Source organism: Notamacropus eugenii, chromosome 2 (assembly GCF_028372415.1).
Source record: "Notamacropus eugenii isolate mMacEug1 chromosome 2, mMacEug1.pri_v2, whole genome shotgun sequence".
Lineage (NCBI taxonomy): Eukaryota > Metazoa > Chordata > Mammalia > Diprotodontia > Macropodidae > Notamacropus > Notamacropus eugenii.
This window is the reverse complement of record NC_092873.1, coordinates 145,740,801-145,763,130: the sequence shown is the minus strand read 5'-3', so window position 1 is coordinate 145,763,130 and position 22,330 is coordinate 145,740,801. Positions and strand designations below refer to the sequence as shown.

Below are 22,330 nucleotides of genomic sequence, written 5' to 3'. Positions count from 1 at the left end.
GTGGCAAAGAATTGAAAATTGAGATGTCCGTTAATAGGGGAATGACTGAACAATTTGTGGTATATGAATGTAATGGAATACCATTGTGCTATAAGAAACAATGAGCAGGCAGATCAGAAAAACCTGGAAAGACTTACGTGAACTGATCCTGAGTGAAGTGAGCAGAACCAGTAGAATATTGTACACAGCAACAGCAACAGTGTATGATGATTAACTATGATAAGTTTTAGCTCTTCTCAGCAATACAATGATCCAAGACAATTCCAAAAGACTGGTGATGAAAATGCTAACTCCCTCTAGGGAAAGAACTATGGAGTCTGAATGCAAATCAAAGCATACCATTTTCACTTTCTTTTGTTTTTACTTTCACATGGTTTTTCCCTTTGGTTTTGATTCTTTACAACATGATTAATGTGGAAATGTTTAACATGTTTGTATATGTATAACCTATATCAGATTGTTTGCTATCTTGGGGGGAGAAAAATTTGGAACCCAAAATTTTACAAAAATGAATGTTGAAAACTAGCTTTACATGTAATTAAAAAAAAATACTATTAAGGAAAAAATGAAAAAAAACCAGGGAAGATTTTTTAAAAAGCCCTTACCCCTTAAGGGGTTCATAATCTCACTGGGAAGACAAGAAATCTATATAAGATTTTAAAAATGGCTACAGTTTGTTTTCCAAAAGTTTATTTTAGTTCTACTATTATGACTTCCTGATGTCAAGGTTGTTGGAAAGCTAGACAGTTGAGCACAATTCAGAAAATGACATGGTTCAATTGCAGGCACAGCAAGACATTATTAAGTTTAAAGACTATCTACCTATATGCAGAGGCTCATTTCCAAAATGTTGGTCACAAAGGGCTCCCTATTGTAGGGACCACTGTGACCCTTAGGACAGAAAAACACTAAGTCTTATGCAGGCCTACATGACCCCTTCTGCTTCTGAAATGAGTATGGTGGAACCCTACTTAGCAAAAAAATGCTAAGAATTGCACAGTTCTTAGGTTGACTAGAAACAATAATTGTTGAGACTTTAATATGTGATCTTTGTTTATTTGTGAAGATGAGACACTATTAGAAATACTGAAAATATTTATATTGACCTTTCTCATATAGGTGAGATTAGAAAACCTAAAGTTACAATTAGATGAAAGGCAAGTGCATAGTAGAGAGCAAAAGAAACTCTACAAGGAAGCTGGGTAGCTTGGAAAACAATGCATAGTATTAATTATATAGGTCTTCTTGAAATGGAAATCTGAAATTGACCAGTGAAATCAGCACATCTGACAAAATAGGCAATATCCTGCTCTAGTATTACCACTCTTCTGGGAAGAGAAAAAAGTATTCCATTTGTTTTCATGAATCAGATTAGTCAATTATACATCAATAGCTCTTACAAAGGATGAAGTAGATGAATAGTACAAAAACCTTGACCAGAGAATGACAAAAAATACTTTTCTGTTTCAGCTAAACTGGCCTCTTATTCCTTGTACACAACATTCCATCTCCTGTCCCTGTCTTTGCACTGGAAGTCCTTCCAGAAGTACGCTGGTAAACCTCTAACCTCCTCTCCAGGAAAGAAAAAGTTCAGTCAATAAACTTTTAAGTTTAATTTGCTTTACTAACATTTTATCACTTTAATCCTAAACAGTCAACAAAACTGTAAGTCATGAGCTGTTGGGTAGCATTTGTTGATTTACAAGATGCAAATTCTCACATTGAAAATTTTGATTTATTTATATATCTTGGAAATGAGATCTTCATCAGACAGACTCACTGCAAAAGTTTTCTCATTTAACTATTTCCCTTCTAATCTTAAGTATATTAGATTTTTTATGTAATCAAAATGATCCATTTTTTCTTCTATGATCCACTTTCTGGTTTAATCATGAATTTTTTTTAAATCCACAGATCTGAAAGGAATTTTCTTCCTTGTTCCTCTCATTTTGATCATGTGACTGAGGATACCAAGGTCAGGGATCCATTTTGGAGCAGATCTTGGTACATGCTGTGATTGCTGGTAGTCTCAATCTAATTTCTGCCAGACTGAACAGCTTTCCAAGCAACTTTTGTCAAATATGAAGTCCTTACTGTAGTACCTGAAGCTTGGGGTTTATCAAACGGTGTGCTACCAAGCTCTTCTGCTTCTGTTACCTTATCTGTTTCATGACCAACCTCACTATCTTTTAAACAGGGCTGAAATATTTTGATTAGTTTGCATTACAGTTTGAGATCCTTCTCTGCTTAGGTCCCTTTGATTCCTTCTTCCCCCATTATTTCCCATGAGATTCTTGGTCTTTCGTTCCTCCAGGTGTATTTCATTTTCTGGTACATATAATAAAGCAATATCAAGTAATATTTTGGTGGTTTTATAGGTATCCCTGTTAAAACAATTTATGTAGAATTATTATTATTATTCTAGCTTAGCCTACTAATAAGCAATTAATATTTCTCCAACTACTTAAGTCTGCAATTCATAGTTTTGTAGTTGAGTTACAGTTCTGTATGCATCTTGGTAGGTAGGCTCAGAGTATTTTATACATTCTGTAGTTATTTTACATGGGATTTTTCTATCTTTCTGCTGGGTTCTTGCTGGTACTATATGTTTGTTGTTGTTCTAAGTACATTATCATATTAGCCTGCAAAAAGTGCCAATTTTGTTTCTTTTTTTGATTATAGTTGTTCCCTTAATATCTTTTTTCTTGTTACCATTTCAAACAAAAGTGGTGACCATGGAATTCTTAATTTACTTCTGAAATTATTAGAAAGAACTCTATTTCATTACATACAATGCTGGTCCTTGCTCTTCTTTTCACTTTTTACTGCTTTCTAGTATTTTATTTTTTTTTTCAGTCACATACAAAAATAGTTTTCAACATTCACTTTTATAAGGTTTTGAGTTCCAATTTTTTCTCCCTCTCTCCTGTCGCACCCCTCACCAAGATGGCAAGCAATCTAATATGGGTTTGTACATGTACAATTATATTAAACATATTTCAACATTAGTTATATCACGAAAGAATCAGAACAAAAGGGGAAAAAAACAAGAAAGAAAAAACAAAAAAGTGAAAATAGTATGCTACTTTGATCTGCATTCACACTCTAGTTCCTTCTCTGGAAGTGGATAGCATTTTCCATCATGAGTCACTTAAAATTGTCTGAGATTATTGTACTGCAGAGAAGAGCAAAGTCTATCAAAGTTGATCATCATACAAATTTGTTACAATGTTTGGTCCTTGGTTTTTTATATATATTATTAAACACGTTAAGAGGTTCACTTATTCCTATTTTCTAATGTTTTCAATAGAAAGGAATGTTGTTTCCTCAAAAGCTTCCCCCCCCATCTATCAATGAGAACACAATTTTTGTTGTTCTTGTAAAATGGTCTATTTTATCTGGCTTTCTAATACTGAACCAATCCTGTTTTCTTGATATTCACCTAACTTGGTGTATAATCTTTGTGAAATGATGCTATAATCTTGCTTATACTTAAATTCTTGTATTAATATTCATTAGGCATATTAGACTATAATTTTCTGGTTTTGTTCTTTCTCCCGTTTAAGATATCAAGACCATATATGAATCATATAAGGAATTTGATAAAACCCCTTATTTTCCTTTTTACAGATTACATGTAACATTGGGATAATTCGTCTTTAAATATTTGGTGAAATTTCATTGTAACTCTATTTTGGTCCCATCACTTTTTTTCTATGATAACTATTGTATGGCTTACTTTTTCCTATGATTGGGTTAATTTCTCATTCTAATGATCCGGGCTTTTCATATTTTTGTAAATATCCATGCAAATGTCAGTTTTATTAGCCTATAATTGGGCAAAAAGTTTCTAGAAATTTTTTTTCTGCATCATTTGCTGTGAATTTGCCTTCTTCATTTTTGTTTTATGTAGTGAAAATCTAACTTTCAATACTCACCAAGGTAATACTGGGTAAATTACATAGGACCACCTACTGATTATATGTAAAGGACCATAAGATTACTTTATAATCCAACTATTAAAGGACATTTAGTTGTATGCAGAGGAAAAACTCCATTAGAAAGCTCATTATTAAGCTAAGGAGTGTCAGGAGAAAGGGATCAGAATTCAAGATATTACTTATGTTCCCCAGTTAATCCACTCAGACAAAACACTGCATAACAAATAATGTAGCCTAGTTTTCAAGCCCTTTACAATCTCATTTTTTTCTGCCTCATTCCTGACACCTTTCTGGTCTCCTCCCAAACTCCACCCTTAAGACTCCATTCCTATGTTCCCCCAAGCTTCTGATAGGTGAACTTTCAACATATCTCACTTTGAACCAATGATCCACATCGAACTTCCTGGTCATTTCCTCACCATATCACAGAACTTGTATTTATATTTGCATCCCCAGCACTTAACAGTAGGCTTGGTACTAGGGAAACATTGTTATCAGCTCTCACAAACTCTCCAGTCTTATTAACTTTCTACTCCAGCCAAATTAGCCTTGGAACATGCCTTTGCCCGTACCATTCCTTTCACCGAGAATAACCTCCTTACCCACCAATATCTACTGAAATTCTACCCATCATTCAACGTCTAGATCAAATGCCAGTACTTTCAAGAAGCCTTTCCTGATTGTTCCTTGAAAAATGATCCTTTGCACTTTCCATCTATACTACTTACTTGGATCTTGTCTTAGATTGCCTTGTATTTTAATTGCATACTTTTATATTCAAAAATTATAAAGGTCCAGGATGTAAGGGGAAATGAGTATTTTACACTTAACCTCAGGGTTATTGAAAAGGAAAGCACTATATACACACACACACACACACACACACACACACACACTTTAGAATGCTACTTAAATACATCTGATTTCATACAGTGCATTACACAGAAAAGGAACTCAGTACTCTGAATGAATACATCATAAAGCTATAATAACCAGCAAGGGAGCAACTGAAAATCGTTATAACAATGCCATAATAAAAGAGCAAAGAGTCAGAAGATGGAGAAAATCTAGCCCTGCAACTACTATTGATGAGCTGTGTTGTTAGAAACAAATCACTTCACTTCTGAACCTGTTTGCTCATTTCCTAAAATAAAGGGTTGGACTAGAAGTTGCAGGCACATTTCCAGTTCTATCCTATAATTCTGTGATTTAGCAGCAAAAGGAAGCAGATGGTAGTGGAAGCTAGGGATAGATTAATCTTGTAAAGGATACTTAGTTCTATTATCACAGTTGCTTCTTTCAGCCATGACTTTCCTACAGAAAATGCATTGTGTCAGCTCTAGGGAAGAAGAGTCATTTCCCACTTTCCTGGCTAAGGTATATAAGAAGACAGAAACTGCCTGGCAGTTTGAGCCCTCAAACTCATCTCTACTTCTTACCTCTATCATGCTGAGAAATATTAACTGAAAAATGATTACAATCTCCAAAATAGTATACACAACTATAGGCACGACTCCATTAAGGAATATTTGTATTATAAAATAAATCAAGATAATTCTATAAAACTTAAAGTGTTTCCTAAAGCAGTCATGAGAAATTATATACAGTGTTCCTGAAGAACAAGGATAATAAAGTTCTGTAAACTGGATGCCAGAAACTAGGGAGAGCAACTAAATCACTACCGATTAGTACTGTAGCAATAAAATTGAATATACAATTCAGGGGGGACTAGATGAACATCTGGGCTAGCAACAACCTTTCTCCTTCTGAAGAACTCTAGGATTATGGATTTCTTATAATTTCTCATAGTAGCAAGGGGGGCACATGCGTAGACGTGATAAACCAAAAACAGTCATCTTTTGACCATGTTACCCTTACTCCTAATTTGTAAATTTAAGTTTAATTTTATAAATACCTATGTTCCTAGCTTCCCTTAAAAATGTTACTACATTGCCTCACTGTGGTGTAGTGTCCTTGAGTTCTGAAAGGTTATTGCCAGAGTGTGAGTTCTGGCCAAGACCTAAGTTAGTAAAATTTTAGTATAGGTCCAGCAACACATGCGAATTTCTGACTAGTTTATCCAATTTTGGAAATGCTCATCGATACCAAAATTCATTATCCAATGACTAAACTATCTTGCCCAACCCCTTAAACTTCTGGAGTGATGTGGCAAAGTAGAAAAGATGTTGAAAGATCTAATAATTGCAATATCAAGATAGACTACTTACAAGGTGTTAACACTTTCAAAGAACTGATACACCTCTGAAAGAACTGAAAACATCCATACTGACACATTATAAATGATACCAGGAGATAAATTGCAGTGGAAATGGTCCCTAACTTTTAAAAGTATATAGAACCTTAGATTTAGAGCTGGAATACACCTTGCAGGTCCATCCAGCCTAACGCTGAATTTTACACATGATAAATTGGAGTCCTAGAAAGGTCAAATAATTTCTCAAGGTTACACCGGTAGCACATCTGAGATTCAAACCCAAGTTCACTGACTTGTCCTTTCCACTACACAATGTGTGTCTTTCCATATTAAGTAGTTTCCCAAAAGTAACAAATATAATTTCACTGGGTCTTTGATTATCTCACTCTACAATGCTAATGATGAACATAAACTATCTATTAGTTAAATAACTGGTACTTACAAAACTTCTTGCAGATCACGTAACTAACGTGCACAGGCTGAATTAGTACAAAAGTGCTGACAACTTGATGAGATTTTCAAAATTCCTGTCACAACTGGTAGGTGAAAAAGTCCAGAAACCACAATGCTAACCATAAAGACAATAATGGATTTGAACAGGCTGTAATGTTATCAATAAAAACATAAATAATAAGTGATCATGAGCCAATCATATAGTGGAGACACAGTAAGGAAGGTGGGGGAGAGAAGGAAGGGGAGAAAAGAGGAAGAAAAGGAAGAGGTGCTCATTTTGGTGATTTTAAAAAACGTGATTAAAAACAAACTAGGGTTCATCTGAATTAACTGGAAACAGTATTATTACATATTTCAATTTTCCTAAAGATACATAGCAACAGCAGCAAAAAGGGTATATTAAAATGTCACCTTTTCTAAAACTGCTAGGCAAATGTTTACTTCAGATGCATACATTTTTCATGTTAAGTAATTTAAAACTCTTCTAAGAATTATTAACCAGTTATTCTACCCACCAAGGAAACCATTATCTAATTAGACACTGGATACTTTGTATAATTGAGTCATGTGGTTTCAAGTATCTAGTAACAAACCTTCAGACCTTTTAAAGAAATACTGGTCAACAATCTCCAGATACAGACACATCAAAACTCACTTGATGTCTAATGCCAGGTCTATACAACAAAAGGTGTATATAGGAAAGTACAATTATCTACTGACCCTGTGTTTTTCTGGACAAATGATTCTCAAATATAGTTTTGAGATACCCCATAATGTCTCCTAGTTGTTCAAGTAAAATTAAAATGCACACACTCAAAACAAAACTATTTTAAAACATTCTTTTAAAAAAAATTGTGTATAGCACTTGGAAGGGTTAAAAAAAATTGCTGTGCATTCAGTTTTGTACCTTTAATATGGGAATCATCAATCTATGTATATACCTTGTGGTTAAAAAAAACAAACCTGACTGTTTCTTTGGTAAGGCAGAATTTGATTCGAGGGTTAAGAAAGATTTTACCTCATCAAGGAACAGACATATATGTTAATTATATAGTTACAACACTTTTCCTTGAAGTAAGGTAAAAAGACATTCTGTAGTACTGACTTTTATACTTACAGTACCCACATTTGGACAGTATGTGAAATGTATTTTTTTAGAAGAGGTCAAATGAAATCAATTTTTGCAAATTTTCTATTAAGTTCATTTTATTAAAAAAATAAGTTCTACGTTCAACATGTATATTAGCTTGCCGTAAGACTGCAGATCTAAAAGCATCTTACCATAACATTTATTAAATGATGATAAAATAAAACATTTTTTTCTTCACATCCTGAAATGTGCAACTAGATCTAGGGTATTTCTAACAAAAAAATAATCCTAACATGTCATCTGAAAGAAGAATTTTGTAATAAAGTATAGGTGTTAGCAAGGAAAAGAAAATTTAGTTCTAATGATGAACTTTAAAAAATGTGTATTTCTCTACTAAATAAATGTACTAAAATTGTTTCTGCAAGGAAAGGACACGGAAGAGATGATGAAAGAAATAATCTCTATACAAATTATAACTAATTTTATCTCAATAGTTTTCTTTCTTTAAACAATCAACCCATTCCCTCCACAAAATTTAAGTTTTAAGTAGAGAATGGTCCTTGAAAACTGCAAGAGACCTCCAAACTGAAATCAAAATTATTTTTTTAAGAACAAAGTAATTTAAAATGCTCCCCCCTCCCACTTTTGCTCCCACTTTGTTCTTCTCTTCCCTTTACATCCTATAGTACTTTTAATTCTATCATGGAATGCAAAATGAGTATAAAAATTATATTTCAATTCTGAATAGCTTAATGTTTCTTTAAATGGACAAAATTTTCTTTAGATATATGAAGATTTCATTGGAAATGTAATGAATGACTGGGTAGAACCATGCAAGATCTGTACATGACAACTGTAAATGTCTCATCTCGATACCAATACCTTTGAAAATTATAAAGGACAATGTCAGGTAGGAGCTAATTCTGCATTTTACAATGATTTAAGGCTGTAACATCCTTTACATGTAAGAATAAATCATACTGTGAAAATAGATTAAAAAGCTTAAGTCTATCTAAAATCCAAGAAAAATCAATGAACACTGAAGATATTTTGTAGCAGACATTACAAAAAAATAGTAATCCTGTATTTATATATGTATGCTCATACAGATTTTTAAAATGTTCATTACTTAACTGTGGCACATATATTGTAGCACATTTTGAACTATAATATAGAAAGGTAATGGGGGCAATTTGCAATTCTAACCATACTTACCTAACAGTTCTATAATGAAACCTTCAAAACTTTTCAAGATACATTTATATAGCTAGTACAGCATACACAGCATATACTGAAAGCAGTATAACTCAGGACACTACTTGAAATTGCTCTTAATGCTGCTTTTGATTCAAAAATTGTTTGCAAACAGTTACACATCAGAATGCATGAAATGAAAACCAAAAGACTAAAAACCTTTAATGTTTACTGCTACACTGCTTGAATTTGTGCCTTGTATTTGTGGATAGCCATAATTTTTACTGGGTCTAAGTTGAATTTAGACATAGTCTAATACTATTTTAAAATTGTCCTCATAATATTTTAAAACTAAATGTAAAATGTCAAAATAGGATCACAAAATACCTGAATAGTCCCTTGAATTATGTACATTACTCTTACTGGGGAACTTAATATCAATTTACTAAAGAATAGCAAGTTAACCACTTTATCCTATAAGTATTTTCTCTTTATTTGTCTTATGTTTAGAAGTTGCTATTAAGTACTATTAACAGAAAATACATAACAAAAGCTTCCTAACAAGTGAAAAAATTAATTACAAATGCTGGAAAAATTGGCTTCATTAACATATTTACAGAATTTTACTTAATACATACTCCTTTGGGAATCAATTATGACACATTTGTACAAACTTTTTTTTTTTTTTAAAACATTCCCAATCTATTGTGAGTAGTGAAATACTTCAGTTCTTTAGTCTATTTAGCTGAAGGTAAAAACATTCCGTTTCTGAGAGGAGAGCTAACATGCAACAGAAAAGTTCAGTCTGAGCTGCTGTTGATATATTGATCTGCTTTTTCTTGTAAAGATGCTTCTGATAAATTAATGTCTCTATTCCCCTTCTTTTCTTTGCTCTGCTCTTCCTGTAGTTTTAGGATTATGTTTCGGATTTCTTCTCGTTTAGTTTTCATTCTTGGGCGAGGAAACCAGTCTGTCAAATTCATTGGAAGTTCAAAATTCAAAATTGGATTCTTAATACAAAAAGGAAAAAAAATGTCCATTAGAAAATAACAAAAAATATTAATTTCTATCTCACAGGACTGTGGTGAGGAAACTGCTTTTTATGTAAACTTTAAAAAGTATCAAGAAATTCCACATCTGTGTACATACATTATGTATCTATTATTATGTATATATATATATTATTATGTGTGTCTCATAATTACAGAATGTAATGATTTTTTAGGAATTTACTTCAACAACTGAAATAAAAGACAGCACTGAGTTGCAATGAACTGTTCTTATATGATAACTTGGCTCAAGAGTCAAGAAAACAACATACACAGTAACTACAACTATGTAAACAGAACAATAACAAAAAAAAAATCAAAAGTAAATCTAGCAAAATTATAAAAATCAAGGGGGACTCAAATGAAAAGAAATGAGAACCTAACCTACTCCTCCTGTGTGTAGGTAGGAGGTTCGATTTTTTCAATGTATTGATAAGTTTTGCTGACTTTTTTTCCTCTAAAAAAATTCTATTTATCACATGAAGATGGCTCTCTGGGAGGGGTAAGAGAAGGGATACATGGGATACTATGGTTTAAGAAACAGAAAATATCAACAAAAATAAATGAAATTTATAAAGAAAAATGAAAAAGAAAAAAGTTCAGTCAAGTTATCATTAAGTGAAATCTATTATGCAGTCTTCTGGTTCTCAATTTTATCTCCTAATGTCAGATTTTTAAAAAGCATAAATAAAATGTCGGTTGCCTTAATTTTGTCTGATACTGTGAAAAATATTTAACTACACCTGTTAAATGAATGAACTGAAACTCACCTCAAAAAAGCTTTCCACATATTGCAATACATATACTCCACAATCACTGAAGTTATTTTGCTGGGGTACTTTTGGATTAGAGCCTTTCATGAGATCTTTGGAAAAACTTCTTTTACTTCCTTTTCTTACTTCCCATTCTACTTCCAGATACCTGTGATAATACATATATAATAAGGCTGTTTTTGTACTTGTTCTGAAAAATCTAATATTACGTAAAGTGCAAAAAATGAGACTTAGATAAACTTACTCTCTCAGTGTTTTTACAACATTTGATCGAGAAGGACCTCTGAGTGAATCCATAAGCAGGATACAGGGTCTTTGTTTTCAGCGTGTATAAGGGTGTAGGAAGAAGACAAAGGAGGAAAAAAAATACAGTCATTAAGTAACATAGCTTTTGCAAAGAAATGAAAAATTATACACTGAAAAATGAAAACAGTTTAAAGCTAAAACATTACTATTTAATTTCTATAGCCTATAATGTTTGTATTTCTATAGGATAAAGACACTAAGGAGAAAATAATCTCATAGTTTACTAATAGTACTTAATTATTTGTCAATATATTAAAAGTAGCAGTGATATTGGTTTCAAAGGAAATTGAGTATATTAATATTATATGGTATACTTATAAAATAAAACTTCAAAAGGTATATAATTGGAGTCTACATCAAAGATATTTTGCAATATTCCAGAAGTTTTCCTAGGTTTAATTCAACCTCCCAGTGCCCACAGGCAGTTTTTTAACATCAAAAATTACAAAAACTTGCTGTTTCTACATTGGTGGAAGTTTCCAGGAAAATCCTCATAGCAACCGAATCACAGGTCTGGAATAAATAATCCCACCTATAGCCCTAAAGATGACCACATGATTGAAAATACCTCTAAAAAAATTTAACTTACCAAAACCATATTAATTTCTATTTCAAAAGAACAAATATCTAGAGCTGGAAGGGTCCCTCAGAATTCAGTCAACACTCTTCTTTTTCACATGAATTAACTGATGTCTAAAAGAAGTGAAGGGACTTGCCCAAAGTCACACAAATAACAGGGAGCAAAAAAGGAAATTCAACTTGGGACTTCTGATTCTAGAGCAGCACTCATTTCATTGTAACATTACTGTGTATATTTGGCTTATGGATTAATTCTGAGTTGAAAACAAAAAGTAGCATGACACAAAAATAAATTACCCTATGCAGAGTCCTCTATCGATTGCTGATATGTTGAAATACTAAGTATGCATCCTCTTGGCCAGATGTGAAATGCAATGAGACACCCACTCAGATATGTGCAAAAGTTTCTTAATTGAAACTAAAATCTGTTACAGATGTTTTCCAAAGCACAGAAAAATATGCACTAAGAGCCTGAATGCAGAGCAAAGATAACTTTATTTATTTTTGTCTTTTTTCTTTCACAGCATGGCTTACATAGTAATATGTTTTACAGGACTACACATGCATAACCTATGTCAAACTGCTTGCTTCTTTTTTGTATGGGGGAGGGAGAGAATTTGGAATTCAAAATTTGGGGGAAAAAAGAATGGTAAAATCGTTTTTATATATAACTGGGAAAAAATAAAATATTAACTTACAAAGAAAGGGGGGGAAAAGAAAATATGCACTACAGCATATATAAGCTATGCTGAAGAATGGCTAGTTCAAAGGAGAATTTTCTAGTCTTCCGTACCTAGTTCTATGTCTGCTCCTAGTTTTATCTAGGAATGTTAGGGAACTATCAGCCAACCTAATCCATTTGGGAAGGAAAGGAAAAGTTCATATACCCAAGGAATACCAAATCAACTGTTCAGTGACAAGAAACCTTTATTAAAAACCTAACCTCTTCTCCTGGGAGTCCCTCAGACCAGAGACAAGTGCAAATCAGGCTATCTGGCGATGGAGGAGGAGGAGAAACAGTATAAGGCAAGGATAAATACCTTAGGAATGTTTTCACCAAACAGAATAGTCACAGAAGTTAATGGTTCTCACTTGTATTTTCTAATAATCAGGCTTTTAAAAAATTTCAAAGTAATGTTTTGGATGACTCAATTATAAATGAAATGGTGATAAATGATTTGACTACCTTTAATGAATTAACTTGAAACCCAGTTTAATAAACTCAGGAAAGAAAAAAATTCACATGCCAGAATTTGAATCCCAAACTAAATGTTCCAAAAGGGAGGATACCACATCTACAGGGTGATGTCAGTGGCTCTGGAACACGTCTATACTGGTGTGGTTTGGAATCTTATCAGCTTTAAGATTTTTCACCCCACATTATTTCTATACTACAAGTGGTTATTGACATGAGCCATCAATTTCTATTTTCCATCCTATAAAGCTTGACATTTTGCTTTTAGATAGTCTCACTTTGTACTCAAGAAATATAATTTAATACTTACTTACTTTTTACTTTTTAATACTTACTGTTTACAGATAGTAGGCTTCAGATGCCATTGACCTAATTCAGAACTGCAGGTATCATCAAGACCCCCATCATCACTGCTATCTTCCTATAAAAAGGAACCATATTATTTTTATTTGTAAAATGTACAACCACCTAGAAATGTTTAGTCAAAATAAATGTATAATCATTCTTGTAGAAAATAATTCAAAAAAGCATATTATATATATTTATATAACTGATGAACTACAGGATAACTTCATGATTATTATGAGTAATATTTGACTAATGTTGTATAATTAACTTCATCTAATCCAATACCACAAATGGCAATAAACACTGACATATAAAAAACAATACTATAACCCAGAGGTTAGAAGAAGCTCTTTTACTGAACCAAGAATAAGGCCCTAAGAAGGGATTACTAAAACGTGTAATAGTTTTATTAGATTTTAATCTACATGTATGTTTGCCTACAATTGCCCAGATTTGAATTTCTAAGTGGCAAAAAAAATTTACACCAGTGGTTTAAATGAAATTGTTACAAAATAGGATATAATCCATGTTAAAGACACATAAAAAAAGCAATATTGGACTTCTCTAGGATATACTTATACTTACTAATGCTTAATCTCTGAAGAGCTATTTATTTTTCTTACAAAGACATGCCAATGATACTTGTAAGATGTCAGCTTTTTAAAAAGTACGTAAAAGAATCATAGATCTAAAGTTGGAAAGGATCTCAGAGGTCATCTAATCTAATTCTTATGTTACAGATGAAGAAAATTAGGCCTAGGGATGTTAAATAACATGCCCAAGATCACAGAAATAATGTCAAAGGTAGATTTTTAAATCCAGCTATTCTTATTCCACATCTAATGTTTCTTCTACTGAATCATACTGTTTATAGTAGTGTTTATGGCTTACAAGCTCTTGATCATTCTTGCTGCAAGACCCTTTGCCCCCAAAATAATTTTAATGTTTTGAGAACGTTTTTGACTGGCATAAAAATGCAGCTCACACACACACAAAAGAAGAGACTCCCTCTCCCTCCCTCCCCTGTTATTTATTTCCACTAGTTCATGTGGTGTTTTGACCAAAGAGCAATGTCATTAGGCAAAAGTCAGAAATACAATTATTAGATTGATTACTTTTTAAGGGATAAATAAATTCAAATCTAGAACTCAATTACATGCTTGGTCCACAAAAGGATGCAGAAAAAGTAGATGGCCCTCAAAGGAAGGCCATCATCAGTACTGAAAAACAATCCAAAGACATCCTAATGGAAACATCAATTATTATTAGCATCTATTAGCTGGTATATCAAAAATATAACACATTACCCTTACATAAATGATTCACACACACAACAAAGCATGTGCCCAGGCATAATTAACCTTTAGCTGAGGCTTCTAAGAAAAAGTGTCTGCATCTCCCCCTGACCATGTGAATTTCAAAGCTTTAGGGCCTGTATCTAATTGTAGGAAGAGATACATGCAAACAAATTAGAGAAAATTTTGGCAAATATATGAAAAAAATATATAGAACATGACACTCATGTTAAATAAACCAAATCAAAAGATCACTGGAAAACTCAGAAGTGAAAAGATTATAAATTCAATAAATTCTGATGGCAGACAAGCCTAAATGTGAATTATAAATACTCTTTCGGGGGAAAATAATCTAATTAGCATATGCAACTTCAATTAGATATTAAACACTGATGAGAAGGAGACTAGTTCATAGAGCCTGAAGAGACTTATCCTAAAGGCTTTCAATATAACAGTCCATTAAATTAAGAATAAATTTTGGAATAGGAAAAAAAGGTGAGGAAATGAAGTAGTTTTGTTTTGATATTACCAAAATCAGAATAATTCTATAACTTTTCAGAACTTATGGAAACTGCTTAGTTGTTCAGTTGTAGAGTTCTTTTCTTTACAAAAATGTCTTTGAATTGAGGCTAGGATACTACTGTTTCTTCTTTTTCACTTAAGTATTATTTTTCACCTGGTTATCTTGATCTTCTGAGAAGTCAATAAGTTCATCTTCAAGCAATTTATTACCAATATCAGCTGGCTCCTCACTATAATTTAATCTGATTCTGTTCAAACCATCTGTATCAGTAAGGAAAATAAACATTACATGAAAAAAGTTGCACATATATTTCAAGAATCCTATGGGCTAAATGTCATTATTAATAGGTGCCTATTATCTAAACTATCTTCTCTAAACTTATGAATAGTTGTCATCTTTTGCATAGTAGAACCACATATAAATAGGATCTAATGAAATCAATTTGTTATTAACATAAATATAAGATAATATAAAATATACAAAATTGGGAAATACCAATACTCTAAAAAGAATATTAATACAATTATAAAATATCTTTATATAAATAAATGTTTTAATAATTAGTGATAAAATTTGTTTGTGGTTGGTTTATGTTAACAGAAAAAAAAAAAGGCAGTTACAGATTTACAGATTAGCTTACAGATTTAGTACCATTACCAAACTACCAAAGGGTTATTTAATAGAATGGAATAAAGTAATAACAAGTTCATCAGGACAGAGGAAATAAAGGTCTAGCACTAGTAGGACTCTAATTATATTTCAAAGCAATTTTCAAAATTAGTTGTTATTGACAATAAAAAAAGTTTATTCATAAAACAGATCAGTCATATGAGAACCAGAAGCAAGTAAACAAAGTAGCAGAATGTCTAATAAGCCCAATGGAAAGTAGAATAGCAGACAGTATCATCTCAAACTGCTATACAACCTAAACATAAAAGATCTTTCTTAGAGAAAGGTAGGGTATGCTTCAAAAAACTATGCCATGCTCCTTTCTTCCCCACAGCACTAGAGATGTTCATTAAAAAAGGTCCATTTTAATTATGTAAAGTTGAAAAGCTTTAGAACAAGCAAAATCAAAGCAATTAAAACTGAAAGAACTAGATGAGAAAAAAAAACTGTAGCAAATTTGTCTAATAATGGTTGATTTCCAAGATATCAAACGATTTGATATAAAATTTATGAATAAGAGCTACTCCCCAAAAGATAAAAGGACAGAAAGTATGAAGAGGCAGTTTTCAAAATAGGAAATTCATGCTTATCAACAATCATTTGAAAAAAAATTTCAACATGGTAGAGAAATTTAAACCACCCTGACACTCTACTTCAGAGCCATCAGACTAGCAAAAATGGTAAAAAAAGGAAAATAGCAGTTGTTGAAGTACAGTTATTTTAAATATTCTTGGTGGAGGTCTGAACTGGTCCAAACACTAGGGAAAACAATCAATCAATCAATCAATCAATCAATCAATCAATCAATCAGTATTTAAGAGTCTACTATCTTTCAGGGACCATGCTAGGTTCTGGGAACAACAGATAATGAAATAAACTCTACCTACAAGGACTAATGAGATAGAAAACAAGAATATATGGAAACACACATATATACATATAATACAAAGCAAATAAAATATACCTACAAAGCAGTTAAATACAAAGTACAACGGGAGGGTGGGTATTAGCAGTTAGGAGATCAGAAAATGCTTCATACAAAAAAAAAAAAAAAAAAAAAAAAGGTACTTGACTTAGACCTTAAAGAGGCAGCAGGAGGACTCTGTGAGACAGAGGAAAAGAGGAGTACATTTCAGGAATATAGAAAAGGAGCTGGGAGACAAAGAGTACTGTGTGTGAAAAACAGAAAGCCAGTTTGCTGGATCAAAATATGAGAGAGAAAACAATGTTTGATTAGGCTGGAAAGATAGATTGTTGTCCAATTGTGTGGGGCTTTAAAATGGAAACAAAGGAGTTTTTTGTTGTTTTATCCTGGAGGCAATAGGAAGCCACAGAAGATGATTGAGCAGGGGAGTCACACAGTGTCATGTGTGAGAGAGGGTGGCTGTGAGTGAGTGTGTGTGTGTGTGTGTGTGTGTGTGTGTGAGGAAAAGGGGAGAGAGGGGGGACGAGAAGGAGGAGGAGGAGGAGGAAAGAATGGATCTTACTCAGGTTAGAAGGTGTAGTGGCCATTCAAAGGCCTGATCTCACCTGTTGACAGACACAGTAACAATAATAGATAGCACTTTTTACGCATTAACTTGAGGGAGCTTTGACCTATTAAGCTTGCAACCTAGGGAATTTGTACCTTCTTGGGCAGCTTGGTGGCTCCCACTCTTGAGGACTCACCATACTGGTGGTTGATAGTAGAACTTAGCATACTGCAGTTCAGAAACTGAACTCACACGATCCACCAGCTTCAGCCTCCCCACCAGCAGAGATTACAAGCATGAGTAACCACTTCCAGAGGTCTTATCTATTTTTAAGGAAAGTGTATAAGATGGATTGGAGCGGGGAGATTTGAAAGAGATAAATTTAGGAGTCTTTTGAAATAACACAGGTGAGAGGTAATGAAGGCCTAAACTAAGGTGGTAGAGAGAAGGGGTCAGATAGAAGATGTTGTGTAGGCAGAAAAGGCAAGATCTGGCATTTGATTCTATATGTAGGGGTGACGGAGAGTGATGAGTTAAAAGATAATGTCATGGTTATTATTCTGGTAGACTGGAAGCATAGTAGTGCCTTTGACAGAAATAAGGAAGTTTAGAAGAGGGAAGGATTTGGTTAGAAAGATACTGAGTACAGCTTTGAATACATTGAGTTTGCTGTGCAAAAGTAGGAAAGAGCTGAAATTGACAATGGAAAGGAGCAAGAAATACTCTCATATTCTCCTCTAGGATCAGCGTGAAACTATTCTCTCAAAGACACTAAAATGGGCATATTCTCTGACACAATGATATCTTTGTTGGGTATGTACTCTGAAGATATCAAAGGCAGAGAGAAAGAACCTACATGGCCCAAAATTTTATATATATATATGGATTTGGTCTTTTTTGGTAAGAAAGACCTGGAAGCAAAGTGGGTATCCATCCAATGGAAGATATCTAGACAAATTATGGAAAAGGAATATAATAGGATGTTATTGCTTCATAAAACATGATAATTATGAAGGATCCAGAAAAAAAGATTTATATAAACGGATCCAATTATAAACAAGTAGAATCGGGAGAACAATTTATAAAATGACTACAATAATGTCAAAGAAAACAACTATGAAAGATTTAAGAACTCCTACCAATTATGACTTGAGATGATGGATGAGGAGGCATGTTTTCCCATCTCTTAGTAGAAATATGATGGGCTATGGGTGTAGAATGAGATAAACATTCTCAGATGCTGTTAAATTAATCTATTGATTTGTTTTGCTTGTTTATATTTATGTGCTTTTACTTGAAAGGAGGAGGACAGACGGATAGTGATAATAGTGCCAGTAAAGAGCAGTAATGAAACATTTCCAAAATATACATGAGAGTAAAAAGAAGTTTAGAAAGATATAGACAAGCAAGGCAGTTTTATTACTAGCAGGTTAACTTTAATATATACAACTTCAAAAATGTAGATAACAGATGATGACTTTCATGTTCTTTTTATATTGAAATGTTCATGATTGCTGGTGCTTGTTGATAAGTTCATATGGAAAAAGAATTGTTAAAGAAAAAGTTAAGAGGAGAAAAAAGATAATTACAAGGCCAGAAATCTGTATTATTAATTGATAATTTTCTATAAAGCCAAAATATTTTTTTTTAAAAAAGGATGATTTTAATGCACTTTATTAAAAATATTGTGAACTCTTAATTTAAGTCAAGGCTAAGCTGGCCTTGATTCTAATTGTGGAGAAACGGTTTGCTAAACAAAGAAAGAATGTAAAAAGATTAGGGTAAAGATTGTCTTATTAGAGGTACGCCTCACTTTGCACAATAATATTAGGTCCTGAAGAGTTTTCACATTAACTATTTTTGTGAAGAATTCTACTTTAAATATATAACATTACTATTTCAAGGAGTTCTATGGCAAACTCCTTTGGAATGTAAAGAATCACCTTGACATTTGTATCTTTTCTAAATCTATGTGTTTTCTTTTCAGGTTTGTGTAAAGGTCATGTTTAGCTGTAATAGAGAATATATTTTTCAGTATCCATAGGAAATTTAAAAGCACTGATTCATATATAAATGATATGTGTTCTATAACTCATTTTGCTTCTAAGTCTATTCATTATGAGTGGATAGATTGATGAGGATCAAATAAGATGATATTTGTAGAGTGCTTACCACAGTGCTGGCACACAAGAGACACTTAATAAGTGCTTATTCCCTCCCCCTTTACACCTATTCAGGCTGCATCCCTGACTTTCTCTACCATGCTTCCATCCTGGGCACCTTCATTTTCTTCAGCCTCAAGCTTCCTTTTCCATGTTGTCATACCCCTTTAAAACGTAATCTCCTTGAAGGCAGGGACTGTCTTTATTTCAGTTAGTCGTTGTGTTCCAGAGGTTAGCATAGTGCTAAGCATACTCTAAATGCTTAATAAAAGCGTGTTGACTGACTAGTAGTAATAAATCTAAATTTCTTTAATTTTATATGGAGTATTGTTAAATTAGTATTAATCATATGACTTTAATGCTATTTACATCATAACTTTTAAAAAATCAAGATTAAAAACTCTAAATATATACTATCACCAGACAGTACATAATGACCATACTTTAAAAGGCCAATTAATTGGCAATATTTGGTTCAAATTTATTCAGCATACATTAGCAAAGCACGAAATGAGAAAAAACTATAGAGACAGTTGGTTTATGTAAGCAATTCACACAGAAATACAATGTTCCACGGCAAATAAGTCAGAGAGATGAACAATGGAGCTTCTTGTGCTATATGAAGCTCAAGAGGATTGGATATTGTCAATGGAGATTCAGGGATGATTTCACTAAAGAGCTTTAAAAGATGGATAGGAATTCAGCAGAAAGGATATCTTGGGAACAGAGGGAGATAGCTATGGAGGGGAAAAAGCTCAGGACGTGTGTTTTAAAAGATAGATAGAGTGGTAAAGTATCTCAGATTATATATGGCCTGGGGAAGTGTCACAAAAGGATCTGAATTTTACCTGGTAGAAAAAAGGAAGCCACAGTATTTCTGTGCTGGAGTGATATAACCAGATTCATGCTGTTGTTATTAGTCATCTTTTATAGGTAGCAGGTAAATGAGGTTGAGCAGTCATATCGCAATTTAGAATGAATAAACAAATTATTAGGAGTACCTCCCTAGATGTAAGACACTGGGGCATGAATGAAAAAAAGGTTTAAAAGGTAGTCCTAATCTTCACAGAGCTTATCGCTAGAGAAGAAATAGTGAAGTAAAATAGTGAAGGGGCTTGAGCAAAGTACAATTCTTTACTTAAAATAAGTGAAAAAAAAAAATGTTAGGAAATATTTTTTTTTGAATCTTAGAAAGCATAGGCCATTTTTTACTCTTTTTCAATAGTCACAGTACTCATTAAAAAATGAAGTCATACTGAAATTCTAGCATTGTTAGCCACTTGCCTGAGATAGCAAGTTTCTGAATAAGGTTCAGTAATGATGACATTTAGGTCTTAAATATGTTTTAACTGTGTATCCCACAAAAGCTTCTCTTGGGCATATCATACAGACCATAAGATTTAGAATGGATAGGGATCTTAAGATTACCTAAATCTACTCATCATTTCTACATCTGATAAAACTGAAGTCATGAAAGTGGTACAGAGAAGTCAAGTAACAAAAGAAAAAGCTGAATACCAAAAATGAAAGGAAAAGGTCTCAATAAAATCCTAACGTATGAGCAGGCAAATCAACAAAGAAAATACTAAAATCGAAGAATGAGTAAAATCGCAGGAGAATACAACACTCTCTTGGTAAACATAATATGAAGTGAAACAAAATGCTTGATGAAAGAAAATTCTGGGGATAGCTCAGAGCACAGAATAAGAAACCACAGAAAGAAAAATCAAAGAAGAAATGTGACAAATATAGGTCAGAAAATTTTGAGCTCTCAATGCAGAAAAAAATTTATTTTTAATAACGAATAGCAGCAACAAAAATAATCAGATTAGAATCCCTGAGGGGTAAAATAAGGTATCTGAAAATACTGAAATGGAAGAAAATTCAGAAGATAAGTAAAAGGCAACAATGTTAAAAGAACATATGATTTATATACAAACTAAAGTGACTGGTCTTGAAGTCAAGATGCACAGAGATAACTTACAGAAGGATATAGGTATCCTATCCTAGAAAAATAAGACAAATCAGAAAACCATAAATACCATAAAGAAAAAAAAATACAACAAAACAATCCAGAAAAGTTCTGAATACAGACACTAAAGCATTCAATGGATAAATCTAAGTTACTGCCAGTAAGAAAAGAAGGAAAAAAACCCTTTCAAACTTTAAGGTATAATGGTTAATTTTAACAGTTTCCATGACAAAAAAAAAAACCCTCGAATTTTTATAGAATTCAGAACTTTAAATGTGAAAGGGAATTTAAATAAGGTTAATCCGCGTTCAGGAAAAATTAAAGGCTAGGGACATAAAGGCTTTGCTTCACTCCGACATGGGGGCCAGAGGGTCTGGCTAAAGGTTTTTCCCAAGGGGGAGGCAATGTCTGTCAAGGATTATTGACAGGGTCCTTTTAGGAGGCTGTGGATAGGGCGGGGGAAAAAAGACTGGTCTGAAGGAAGTTAGAATGTTGGTAGGCCACTCTTTCGAAGAGAGTGTAATGCCTTCAAGAGCAATATCCTGATGCAGGGATGTGTGAGTTCTTAGGGGCAGCCATCTCTTCTAGACGGTTCATGGGGAGGACATGGCTAAGAACCGTTACCAGGATTTGGGGCACACAGCAACTTCTACAACACACCTCTGACACTAATTTTTCTCAATTAGTATTTTAAAGAGTAAGGGACTTCCGGGTCATGTCAAAAATCCCCATGACTTCTCAAACCTCTTCAAAGCAGAAATTATGCATCAAAGGTAAAACAACTTCAGCTGTCTCATGCTCTAGGACAACCAGAATCCAAAGGAATGTTAAAACATAAAATAAACAAAAAGCACAAATCCCTAACAAGGAACCAGGAAAATAATTGATTCTAAACTCACATATAATACCTCCCCTCCCCCCAAAGCATTTGAAGTGGCATTAGAAGACTCAAGGACACAATAAACCTTACAACAAAACCTACTTCTATATCGAGTCCCTGTTTTCCACCCCCCACCTTGTTCCTTCCCTCTTTCTAGTGCCCTGGAGACCCTGAAGTTTGCTCAGGTCTCAATAGCTAAATTGGCCACAACCTT

At 33.2% G+C, this 22,330-nt stretch overlaps 1 protein-coding gene across 9 annotated transcripts in view; it reads right to left on the bottom strand.

The window, feature by feature from the left end:
- Window positions 1-8,761: 8,761 nt before the first annotated feature.
- SENP6 (SUMO specific peptidase 6) overlaps window positions 8,762-22,330 on the bottom strand; it is a 124,466-nt gene continuing 110,897 nt past the window's right edge. For all 9 annotated transcript variants that reach the window (XM_072642636.1, XM_072642637.1, XM_072642639.1 and 6 more), the window contains 5 exons: window positions 15,115-15,221; window positions 13,131-13,216; window positions 10,960-11,028; window positions 10,713-10,863; window positions 8,762-9,903 (listed from right to left, as the gene is read on the bottom strand). In XM_072642636.1, coding sequence (XP_072498737.1) covers window positions 9,694-9,903; window positions 10,713-10,863; window positions 10,960-11,028; window positions 13,131-13,216; window positions 15,115-15,221 — 623 coding nt within the window. In that variant the 3' untranslated portion in view covers window positions 8,762-9,693. The remainder of the gene's footprint in view (window positions 9,904-10,712; window positions 10,864-10,959; window positions 11,029-13,130; window positions 13,217-15,114; window positions 15,222-22,330) is intronic.